At 44.5% G+C, this 11,687-nt stretch overlaps 1 protein-coding gene across 1 annotated transcript; it reads left to right on the top strand.

Moving 5' to 3' along the window:
- The first annotated feature begins 2,357 nt into the window (after positions 1-2,357).
- Positions 2,358-10,408, top strand: MSANTD4 (Myb/SANT DNA binding domain containing 4 with coiled-coils). Its single transcript, XM_051608997.1, has 3 exons — positions 2,358-2,394; positions 6,257-6,881; positions 8,502-10,408. Exons 2-3 carry the CDS (start codon positions 6,420-6,422, stop codon positions 9,075-9,077), a joined length of 1,038 nt encoding a protein of 345 aa, XP_051464957.1. The 5' UTR covers positions 2,358-2,394; positions 6,257-6,419; the 3' UTR covers positions 9,078-10,408.
- Positions 10,409-11,687: the final 1,279 nt, after the last annotated feature.

The following is an 11,687-nucleotide window of genomic DNA, read 5'->3' as shown; positions in this document are numbered from 1 at the left end:
GTAATAATGTAAATTGAAGCCTAGTTCATACAGTAAGAACTATCCCTGTTCCAGCACTGTCACACAGAATCACACAGAATGACAGGTGTTGGAAGGGACCTCTGGAGATGATCTAGTCCAACCCCACTGCTAGAGCAGGTTGGAACACGTCTAGGTGCTTTTGAATGTCTCCAGGAATGGAGACTCCACAGCTTCCCTGGGCAGCCTGTTCCCAGTGCTCTGTTACCCTCAAGAGTAAAGAAGTATTTTCTCATATTCAGGTTAAACCTCCTGTGTACCAGTTTGTGACCACTGCCCCTTGTTCTGTCACTTGACACCACTGAGAAGAGTCTGAACCCATCCTCCTGACACCCACCCTTCAGATATTTATAAGCATTGATGAGATCCCCCCTCAGCCTCCTTTTCTCTAAGCTGAACAGACCCAGCTCTCTCAGCCTGTCCTCATATAGGAGATGCTCCAGTCCCCTAATCACCTTAGTGGCTCTTGTGCTGGACTCTGTCCAGTAGTTCCCCATCCTTCTTGAACTGGGGAGCCCAGAACTTCAAGCAGTGCTCCAGGTGAGGCCTCCCCAGGGCAGAGTAGAGGGGGAGGAGAACCTTCTCGACCTGCTGGCCACACTCTTCTTAATGCACCCCAGGATGGCACTGGCCCTCTTGACTGCCAGGGCACATTGCTGGCTCATGGTCCGCCTGCTGTCCACCATGACTCCCAGGTCTTTTTCCCCAGAGCTGTTTTCCAGCAGCTGTCCTGGTGCATGGGGTGGTTCTTCCCCAGATGGAGTACTCTACACGTGCCCTTATTGAACTTCAATAGGTTTCTCCCCGCCCAGCTCTCCAGCCTGTCCAGGTCACACTGCATGGCAGCACAGCCTTCAGGCACATCAGCAACCCTTCCCAGTTTTGTATCACGAGTGAACTTGCTAATTATATGCTCTGTCCCTTCATCCAGGTCATTGATGAATATATTGAACAGGACCGGACCCAGCACTGACCCCTGAGGGATCCCACAAGCCACAGGCCTCCAGCTGGAGTCAATGTGGCGTGGTCTTGCTACCCTACTCCTTACTATTTTCTTTTTTAGATCTTTATGATAGTACACAATGGGAAGTATGACAGCTAAGTAAGTCAGTAAATTCATAGCCTTTCCACATTTTCTTTCTACAAATAGTTTCAGAAAGTTCATTGCCAGAATCACTGGCTGAAACTGGAAAGTAACACTTTAAAAGATTTGTAGTTTCATCATGTTTATGACCACCGGAAACTATATTAAACAAATAACCTATCTGTCCAGTGAAAAAGCTTAAGTCCAAATACTGAATACAGCACAGAAGCTGGATTTTAAAGGAATGAGCTAGTAATTGTTAATAAACAAGCAAAGTAATACATGCATGCATCAGGTTAGGCTGGATAGAGGTAGCAAACTGAAAAAATAAATAAATACTTGAATTATCTACTTGCAAGTAGTGCCTTAAGCCTGCACAAAGGTTATGTTACCAAGGCAACAGGATGTACTAAAAGGAGCAAGTGCCAGACACTTTATGTGTGGCTGAGTAGACAAAAAGGAAGAGTCCAAGAACAGAAAGCTCCACAAGTGTTTTGCATGTGCACCCAATAACATTAACGGCATCGTGGCTTACACAGCAGCACCTTCCCAAGGTGTTTTGTTTTAACTGCAGTCATGTCCATTATTTCACTATTTTAATCACAAACCCCACCATACTTCTGAAATCACGCAGCTTAGGAAGAAACGCATGTCGTTACTCGTCAGCTCTGCCGCCATGAGCCTCTTGCCCCCCGGCTCCGCCTGCTCCCGCACGGCGGCCCAGCCCCGGGCCCGGGCCCAGGCCGCAGACACGCACTCCCAGGCGGCCACACCCGCCGGCGGCGCGGAGCGCAGGGAGGCCCAGCTCGCCCCGCCCTTCCCCAAGGCCGCAGAGAGACCCCCGCCCTCTCCCCGCCTCCCCAGCCACCCCGCACCGCCCCCACAGACACAGCAGGCGGGGCAGCGGCACCGGAACCGCCCTGTCTGGCTCCTCCATGACCCGGCGAGAACCCCGCCGCCGGAAGCTCATTGAGGGGAGAGGCGGGCCTTGGGAGCCGACAGCCAATCACGGGCAGACGTCGGGAAGACAAGCAGCGCCTGCAGCCAATAGCGATTGGGAGCTGCGTGAGGGGAGGGCCCCGCTGGGAGAGGAGTTGCCGCGCTCCTGGCGCGTGGGGGGGGACCCCGGCCCGCCTGGCGCGTCGGGGCGGCGAGGGGGCGGGGCGAGGGAGAAGCGGCGGCCGCGGAGCGCCAATAGGCTGGCGGGAAGGGCTGACAGGCACGTAGCTCGCCCAATGAGAGGGCGGCGGCTGTTAAAGGGCTGGCGACCCGGAGGGGAGAGTTGGGCGCAGGTGAGTTCGCGCGTCTCCCCGGGGACCCGAGCGGGGCGGGCAGCGGGGCCGGCCGGTGCGGGGCCCAGGCAACCGCTCTCCCGCCGGGCTGTAGCCAGGCGGGGTGCAGGCAGCCCCCAGCCCCTTTGTGGGGGGAGGGCAGAGGTGCTTCGCAGTCCCCGGCCCCTGATGGCGGTGCTGACGCGAATGCCGGCGGCCCCGCGGGGCGGCCGCCTCCCCCTCCCGGGAGCGGTGCGGGTCCCGCCAGCCTGCCCGCGGGTCACTTGCCAGGGATCCTGGCGTGCGGGGGTCGCGGGCCCGCCTGCCCCCGGCACTGGGAGCAGCGGGGGCCGCTCCCGGGGGCGCTGCCGCTTTGAGTGCGCGGGCCCGGCGAAGCCGGGGCGGGGGCAGCCGGCAGTGCCCTCGCCTGCCTTTGTTGCCTCCCGGTTCTCCCCGGAGGACTTGGGGCGCCTCCTGGCGGGAGCGGCCGGGCCCGCGGTCCTGGCGGCCGGCGGGGAGGGCTGGATGGACCGACCGCCTCTGCCCCGGGGTGTGCCCGTCCGCACCCGCCGAAATCCGCCCTGCTCGGAGGGCAGGTTGTCTCCCGTTCGTGGCCGTTGCTATTGCAGGGAAAGGGGACTCCTGAATTTCGACTCTTGAATCTGTGGATTCAACAACCTGAATCCGCAGCTGCTTTCCATCCTCGGTACCTCCGCTCCGCTTTGTTCAGTTACGCTTTTCGGTGCTGTTGGTTCCCTTTAGTGCTTGTCCTTTCAGGTGCACAAACCTCAAGCTCCTTTCAGGGAGGACTGTCCGTTTGGTGACTTGTTCAGCAGCACCCAGATCCTCCTGTGCTAAAGCCTCCTTTAGTACAAAAGCACAAGTTGGTCCCAGCTAAGGTAGCCATCCAGCATGAATCACATACAAGGTTTTCCAGAAAGCCCGGGGCTTTAACATCATGTAGAGATCCTCAGGCTCTCAAATTTTATTTAAAAAAAAATAACTAGCAGGTCCTCCTGTTTTAAAGGATTTTTTCTTCAATCATAAACAGTGGAAGTTTGGTTTTTTTAAAAGGTCAAACTATCAAGACATCATCCTTCAAAAAACCAAAGTAATTATTTTTCTTGAGAGTAATTCAAGTTTGTTGCTAAAACAACAGTCCTTCAATCCTGGTGAAAGCATGGGTTTTTTGGTTTTTTGCTTGCAGGTTTTGTGGTGTTTGTGGGATTTTTTTGTTTGTTTTGTTCTGACATAGAGGCAGAATGTGGGTGTGTCTGTCATTAAGTACATCGAAGTTATTCACTGTATGTGTGTTCAGTTTAGTTTTCAATATTTGTTTAAATTCATATTTGTGGGGTTTTTTTAGTGATGAGGACCTTTGTGACCATAGGTTGTTTCTGGCCAGACAGGGCAGCCTCAGACTTGCAGCTCTGTGTTGCCGTCTTTTCTGGAAGACCCATGAAATCTTTCTGTTGTGATCAGAAGTGGTTTCTTTTTTCTAGCCAGCACTTGGCATTTTTACCCAAACTGTGAAAATACTCACTTTGCATGTGCGGGTAGCCGCATAGCATATGATGGATGCAAGGCTGGTCACTGTTTGCATCTTCTGATATTTCCCAGGGATTTATCTGCTGCTTGACCAGACTGTTGCTGTTCCATTTCTTGTCACATCACTGATGCCTTTAGTCGCATACCAGAAGTGCTTTTGGTTGTATAGTGGAGAATGATTTTTTTTTTTTTTCTTGCAAATACCTTCTCTTACCTTCATACTGATGTAAGATTTTTTTTCACCTTTGCTCTTATCCCCACATACTCTTTCTGAGTGAACCTGCCCATATTCCCAGTCGGTGTACTCAGCAAAATATTATTTGTTGTGGAATCCTCTGATAAAGACATTAAAATGTAGAGCTCTTATGGTTCTATAATGTCTGTCTACTGTTTGTTGCTTTTTTGTTTTGTTTTGTTTTTAATGTATGCATTTAATGTTTTAGACTTCATACCGAAGCAAAACTCAAACATACTCTACATCATGTTTTTGTAAATCATGCTTTTTTTCTTTTTTCCCCCCTGTAACTATCTAAAGTCCTAGTGTATTACCGTATCTGTCACCTATATATCCTGAGCATGTAACAGTTCATTTTTCTGCATTCTAGAGATCATCTGGCAGTGTCAGAAAACAGAATATCCCAAACCTCAGCTTTAGTTGTATAAACTAAACAGCGTTATTATCTATCAGAAACTTAAACAGTGCCCCTGTGGAGTTAATCTGACTCTGGGAGTCAACATTCTGTTAAGACAATTCATTAACATCCATTTATATTAATAATAAAGGAATTGTCTTTAATCACAGAATTGTCATGGTTGGAAAGGACCTCTGAGATCACTGAGTCCAACCATCAGAATAAAAAAAAAAACCATACACAAATAAACAACCTACCACACACACTCCAACAAAAAACACCCACAAAAACCCCCAAAACCTCAGCCACTAGGGCATGCCCTGAAGTGTCAAATCTACATGTTTCTTGAATACTTCCAAGGATGGTGACTCAGCCACCTGCCTGGGCAGCCTGTTCGAGTGCCTGGCCACTTTCAGTATAGAAATTCTTCTCAATATCCTAATAAGGCAATATACTTTCTAAAATGAAAGATTTAGAAAATGTAAGATGACCTTACCAATTGGAACGTAATAGTCATGAGTTTTAAAATAGGCGTTGCTGCTCTTTTTTTTGTGTCATATGTGGATGCTTTAACTAAGTATAGTGAACTTGATATAGAGCCTTTTTAAACCTATGTAAAGTGATAGGTAACATGGTACCAAAGGAAGTTTCAATCCTAAGTTGGACCATTACCAAGCGGTCTGTGACCAAGAACTGTTTTTTATTCTCAGTTTCTGCTTTCAGGTTTTTGGTTTGTGGTGTGGTTTTTTGTTTGGTTGGGTTGTGGTTTGGTTTTTATGGCCTAGGATATATTCATCACTGCAGTTAGTCCCTGTTTCTCCCTGTCAAACTTGACACTTCTTGTACAGAGTTGGGCACAATCTGCCAGGTAATATTGTGGGGTTTACCTTTCTCTTCGATATCAGGCACAGGATCAGCTATTGCTGAGGGTAGAGGACTGGATGAACTTTCAACCTGCCATCACCCATCTGATGTGAGGGCTTTTGCAGTGTGAGAAGAAAGAAGAGGTCTTTACCATGGGCGTGTAGCAACTTCTTCCTAAATCTATTTCCTGATGATAAATCTCTGATGCATGCCATTTGTTTGAACTAGTATTTATTTTCTCATATACAGCAGAATTTCTTTTCTTTTTTTTTCTTTTTTTTGTGATTAAGATAAGTCAGAAGAGCCTCTAAAACTTCAGCTTTCCATATTAATCTAGGATTGGGGGTTTGTTTGTTTGTTTGGGTTTTTTTGTGGTGGTTTTGTGTGTGTTTTTTCAATGAAAATGGTGTCTCATATAAGGTGTTTCAGGAATTTCAGTCCCCTAAATATTTCATGTTTTTGAAGTAATGGTATAACAATTTTACCTTCTTTTGGAAATAATTTAGCATTCAAACTGAAATGTGTATGTCAGATTTCAGCCTGTGGCAAAACTCTTTAAGGGTTGAAGGAAAATAGTTGTATTTTTGTAATGGAAATATCAACTCAACCTTAACGGTTCGTGACATGGATATATTAATGGATTTATAATTCACAGAAGATTAGAGAACGTGTCTATAGCTACTTTATATTCAGAGTTTAACAAAATGTTTTTCTTGTATCAAATGAACAATCAGTTCAAAACCAGCATTCCTTAAGTGATGACTTAGGAGTCAAGTTCATTAAATGAAAATATACCATGTACACCTTGGAGATTTATGTTGTCTGCTCTTTTTCCTTAGGAAGCCTGACAAATAGGAAAATACTCCAAAGTGAAGAGAAAATTCACAAGAACTGAGCTCGGCTTTCATTGGCTTATACATTTTATTTGTATTAATAGCCGATTAGTGACAGATCATCTCTGTAGTCTACTGTGGTGACATTATTAGGTTAAAGCTGGAAAAAATGAAACAATTAAAAAGAAAAAGAAAAAGCAATTTTAGTGTTCAGGAAACTCAGACTCTCCTTAAAGAAATCAGAAAAAGGAGAGACGTGCTTTTTTCAAAGCAACTTAATACAACAATTAATGAGATGAAACGGAAAGCTTGGGAGGAAATAGCAGAGTGTGTAAATGCTGTAGGTGAAGGAGAGCAAAGAACAGGGACAGAAGTGAAAAGGCGATACCTAGACTGGAGAGCACTCATGAAGAGAAAACGTCTGAATGCAAACATCAAAGTAGTAGGTGCTGGGTTTCACCTTCCTTCATCCAATTTAGATGACTCTCTCAATGAAGACATGGATGAGAAAATTGGTTTTGCAATTGAATCTAGTTTTGAATGGCAAAATATCACTGACTTCAGAGAAGCTGGTGGATCTTTAACAGAAATCAAAGTAGAAGAGGAAGAGGAGGATCCGCAGAATTTTGAAGTGAGTGACTGACATACATTAGCTATACACAATATGGCCTTAGTTTCATTTCAGCATAAGGCTTTTTGCTGTGTGTCTCATAGCATCTGTTTCTGTTTTTTCTGAATGTGTGAATTAAAGAAACTGTAGAAACGAATATGTTTCAGAGAGATGGTATTCCAATCCAGCAACTTGCAATTGTGTGTAAGGGCTTGGATTTTGATTATTAAATTAGTATCCCTCAACTTTGAGTGTGTATTTGCACATATATCTTCCATTTGTATGTACCACAGATAAGAATTAGTTCAGCCAGTAGAATGAAAATATGCTGTTGAAGGAATCTGATTATTTTAATACTTAGACTATCTGGATGGGTGAACAGAGAAGATAAATGCATCTGTTTAACAAATGAAAGTTTATCTTACCTGCAGGTATAGAAGGAAATGGAATACTGTTTGCATTTCTTAAAATTAAACCCCAGGAGATGAAAATACTACTTGGAATAAGTCATTCAGCCATTCCTCTCTGTCAGAATTTTAGTGAGAATTTTACAAGCAGCTGTGGTTCTTGTAGAAAGGTTGTTACTTCTAGTAGTACCGTGACTGTCTAGGCAGCCAGCTGGAGTCAGGTTGAAAGTTTGAATAGTTTCGTTGTGCCTGTACAAATATATATGTCTCATTTCAAAAAGAGGTACTCAAACAAGTTTGGTTTAGTTTAGGTTTTTTGGAGGGGGGAGCAACTCCTGTCTTAGTTGAGATGTGTGCTGGAGCAAATCAGCATAAGCTGTTAAATGGTAACGAGACTACTGTCTGACAACTGCTGAACTGTCTGTCCTCTCTAATCAGAGGACTTGCAGTGGCTCTCATTGTTTTAAGCTTTTCTGAACCTTTGTCTTCCTCAGTTTGCCTTTCTCTTGCAGCATACTTTGTGGGAGACAGTTATTCCACGTGTACTATGAATTTGTAACACATAAAGGCTAGAATTCTTCATTAATTTTTATAGTCCACCAAGAACAATGGTCCTAGCCTAGTCATCTGGGCCATAAATAGCTTTCTGGCAAATGTGATCATACAAAATTGGCTGAATTTGGTTTGGTTTATTGATCCACTTAATACAGTTTCAAGGGTTAGAAGGATTTGAAACGTGTCTTTTAGAAATGGAATCCTCAAATTAGGGAAGGCTGGATTAGCTTACATACCACATAGCCTATGGATCCAGCTGCTCTGATAAATGTTTAGTCTCAACTAATTCCTAGTGGCTTTCATAAATGTCACTCAGCTATATGAAAAGTAAGAACAACGAAGACTCTTTTAGATCCACTTTTCTGTCAGTGGTTCTGAATGCTCTGTAATAACTAATGTGCAATACTTGCTATATGCTCTTGCATACCCACTGACAAGCTGATTTTCCCTTTTTCATTACTAGAGATTAACTTGCAGTTAAAGCATGTTTTTCTACCTGGGTAACGGTATAAAACAGTCTTTTGATCTGACATGGCTGTTTCACAGCATGCAAGTTAAACAGTTCTGCATAGATTTTAAGATAAAAAGCCCGGTATGTTCTTTTCAGTTGTGTGTAACAGATTCATTCTGGCATAAAGACTGGAATGTAATTCTTGTTTTATCACATTCCTCTCTGCAGTTCCCTATTGAGGAAGAAGAAGAAATTTTGTCATCAGTTTTGCCAGATTCAAAAAAGGAGAATGACCTACCAGACTTCCCTCACATTGAAGAGTTTGGAAATCTGAGCTCTGCACAAGCTAGGCTAGCCTATGAAGATTCTCACTTGCTTATAAATCTGGAGAAGCAGAAGGTGGAGCTGGAGAAGCAGCGACTAGATATTGAAGCAGAAAGGTTGCAAGTGGAGAAGGAGCGCCTGCAGATTGAAAAGGAACGGTTGCGGCACGTCGACTTGGAGCGAGAGAGACTGCAGATTGAGAAAGAGCGACTGCAGATTGAGTGGGAGAAACTCAGGCTAGAGACTCTGCATGCTGAGAAACCTGCCCTGGAGAATGACCTCACCCAAACAGAAAAACCCATCATGCAGCCTCTGGATCTAGAAACTGAGAAGTTAAAACTTGAAAAAGAACGTTTGCAGTTAGAGAAAGAGAGGCTGCAGTTCCTCAAGTTTGAGTCAGAGAAGCTGCAGATTGAGAAGGAACGCTTGCAAGTGGAGAAGGAGCGCCTTCGAATTCAGAGAGAGGGTCACTTGCAGTGAACATCTTGACTGAAGTGTCAACATTAGTATTTTGGTGTTTGAAAAATACAGTTAGTTCTTAATACTGAAACTGTCCTAGAGGCTTGACATTCTTCTGTTCAGAGTTGAATGTTGATGTTAAATTGAAAAAGACAAAAAAAAGGAACGGTGCTCAATATGTCCGTGTGTCTGCATAAGTGAGCTTTCGTGGGAAATTGTTTTTCAGTGTGTCAGGACTAAATGTTATGTTTTCTTGTCTTCAGTATTGTGTTGTATTAGTTTGGTGTCCTCCCCTTAGAATCGCTGAGAAGAATCAAGGCTAAACCTTGTACTTTTTTCGCTGCACCAACAGTAAGGATGGAGCAGAATAACATATGTTGTGAGGGCATAGTGCTGATGATAGCCCACACGGTATATAAGTTAGAACACAATAGCACAGAGTAATTAGGTGATTGATTCATTAAGCTTAATTTCCCTTTTTTGGTGTTTTCCACCCCCACAATTGGAAAAAGTGTTTAAGAACTATTGAAAAGTTAAAGTACAAGTTGAATTCACTGCAGTTGTATTTACAGTTGTTCCATGGCATGAACTGAATGGCAGTGCAGAAAATAGTATTCTTTCTTTTGCATGAAGTGTTACTACTAGATAAAGTTACAGATCAGCCATATCTACTATAAGCTGGACTGTTGGTTTCACCAGGTCATTAGTAATGTATAGCACCTGTCTTAATGTAGGACAGGGACTTACTGACTGATCACGCACACTGTCTGGTGGGTCTGGGATGGCTCCCTGAATTGACAGACTTGGTTTGTTCCTTGAAAGACAGTAGCTGGGAATCTTCAGGAGTGGAGAGACAGAGGCTGAGCAGACTAAGGAGCACCAAGCTTGAACACTAACACTCCTCTGCTTGGCCAGCACTGAGGTCATGTCTGTGGGCAGCCAGAAGCGGCTTCTGTGGCTGACCTCATATACTATGTTTTAATTAGACAAATGGATATGGTCAGTGCTGAAGGCTCTCAGTATTTTTCATAAGCAATTAATTCATTTAAAATAATAATTACCAAAAAAAGTTTTCTATTATTTCATATATGTTTAAATCCCAGCTGAGCCAGGCTTCATATTTCTTATCTTTCTGCAAGTAACTATCCTTTGTTGACTCCATCTTGAAACTTCGGATTATGAGAATAGTGGGTCTGAATATATGTTGAGTGACTTACATGGATTCTTGTGCAAGTAAATATATTTATACCACTACAGGATTACTTTTATTCTGCAAATAAAATGTTATTTTTTTATTACTGAAACAAGTGTGCTTCTACAGTGGAAATAAATTTGACTAAAACAATCAAAAATTGCACTTGAGGCTGTTTTTTCACAGAGAAACAGGGCTACATATGAAGAGAAACTTGGATACTTAGCACTGCAGTACCTTCAGGTTGCTGGTGCCATTATTCCCTGTGTAGTAAATCAGACGAGACACTTCAGAGTAGGATTTAAACCAACCAGGTCTTACTTGAGTAAGGAAGAAAAGAAGGAGACACGAACCAGCTAGAGAGAAGTGTATCAGATTCTTCTTCCTTTATGTGGTGGGTTGACACCACATAAAGGTGGCTGGACACCAGATGCCCACCAAAGCCACCCTATCACTCCCCTCTGCAGTTGGACAGGGAGGAGGAAAATATGATGAAAGGCTCGTGGGTCAAGGTACAAACAGGGAGATCACTCACAATTTATCATCATAGGCAGAACAGTCTTGACTCAGATAAATCAATTCATTGCCAATCAAAATTAGAGTAGGGTAGTGAGAAATAAAACCAAACCTTAAAACACCTTCCCCCCACCCCTCTCTTGTTCTTGAGCTTAACTTTATTGCTGATTTCTGTACCTCCTTCACCACAGTGACACAAGAGGACAGGGAATGGGGGTTGCAGTCAGTTCATCACATGTTTTTGCTGCTCTTTCCTCCTCAGGGGAGGACTCCTCTCACTCTTCCTCTGCTTCAGCATGGGGTTGCTCCTCTGGGAGACACTCCTTCCCTTCATGAACTTCTCCAAAGTGAGTACTTACTACAGATTGCAGTTAATCAGCAGCTATTTTAGTGTGGGTCCCTTCTATGGGGTGCATTCCTTCAGGAACAGACTGCTCTAGCATGGGTCCCCTGTGGGGTTGCAAGTCCTGCCAGCAAACCTGCTCTAGCATAGGCTCCTCTCTCCATGGTTCTGCAGGTCCCGCCAGAAGGCTGTTGCAGTGTGAGCTTCCCATGGAATAATAGCATCCTTTGGGCATCCATCTGCTCTACTGTTAATCTCCATGGGCTGCAGATGCCTTCCCCATGATCTCTGTCACAGGCTGCAGGGAAATCTCTGCTCCCATGCCTGGAGTCCCTTCTGCCCCTCCTTCACTGACCTTGGTGTCTGCAGAGCTGTTTCTTTCACATATTGTCACTACTCTCTGGCTGCTGTTACACAACAGTTTTCCCCCTCATCCTAACTGTGTTATCCCAGAGGAGCTACTGTCATCACTGATGGGCTCAGCCTCGGCAAGCAGCCTGTCTGTCATGGAGCTGGCTAGCATTGGCCCTATCTGACATGGGAGAAGCTTCTAGCAGCTTCTCACAGAAGCCACCTATAT

Source organism: Apus apus, chromosome 1, assembly GCF_020740795.1.
Source record: "Apus apus isolate bApuApu2 chromosome 1, bApuApu2.pri.cur, whole genome shotgun sequence".
Lineage (NCBI taxonomy): Eukaryota > Metazoa > Chordata > Aves > Apodiformes > Apodidae > Apus > Apus apus.
This window is presented reverse-complemented; position numbering and strand designations above follow the sequence as displayed.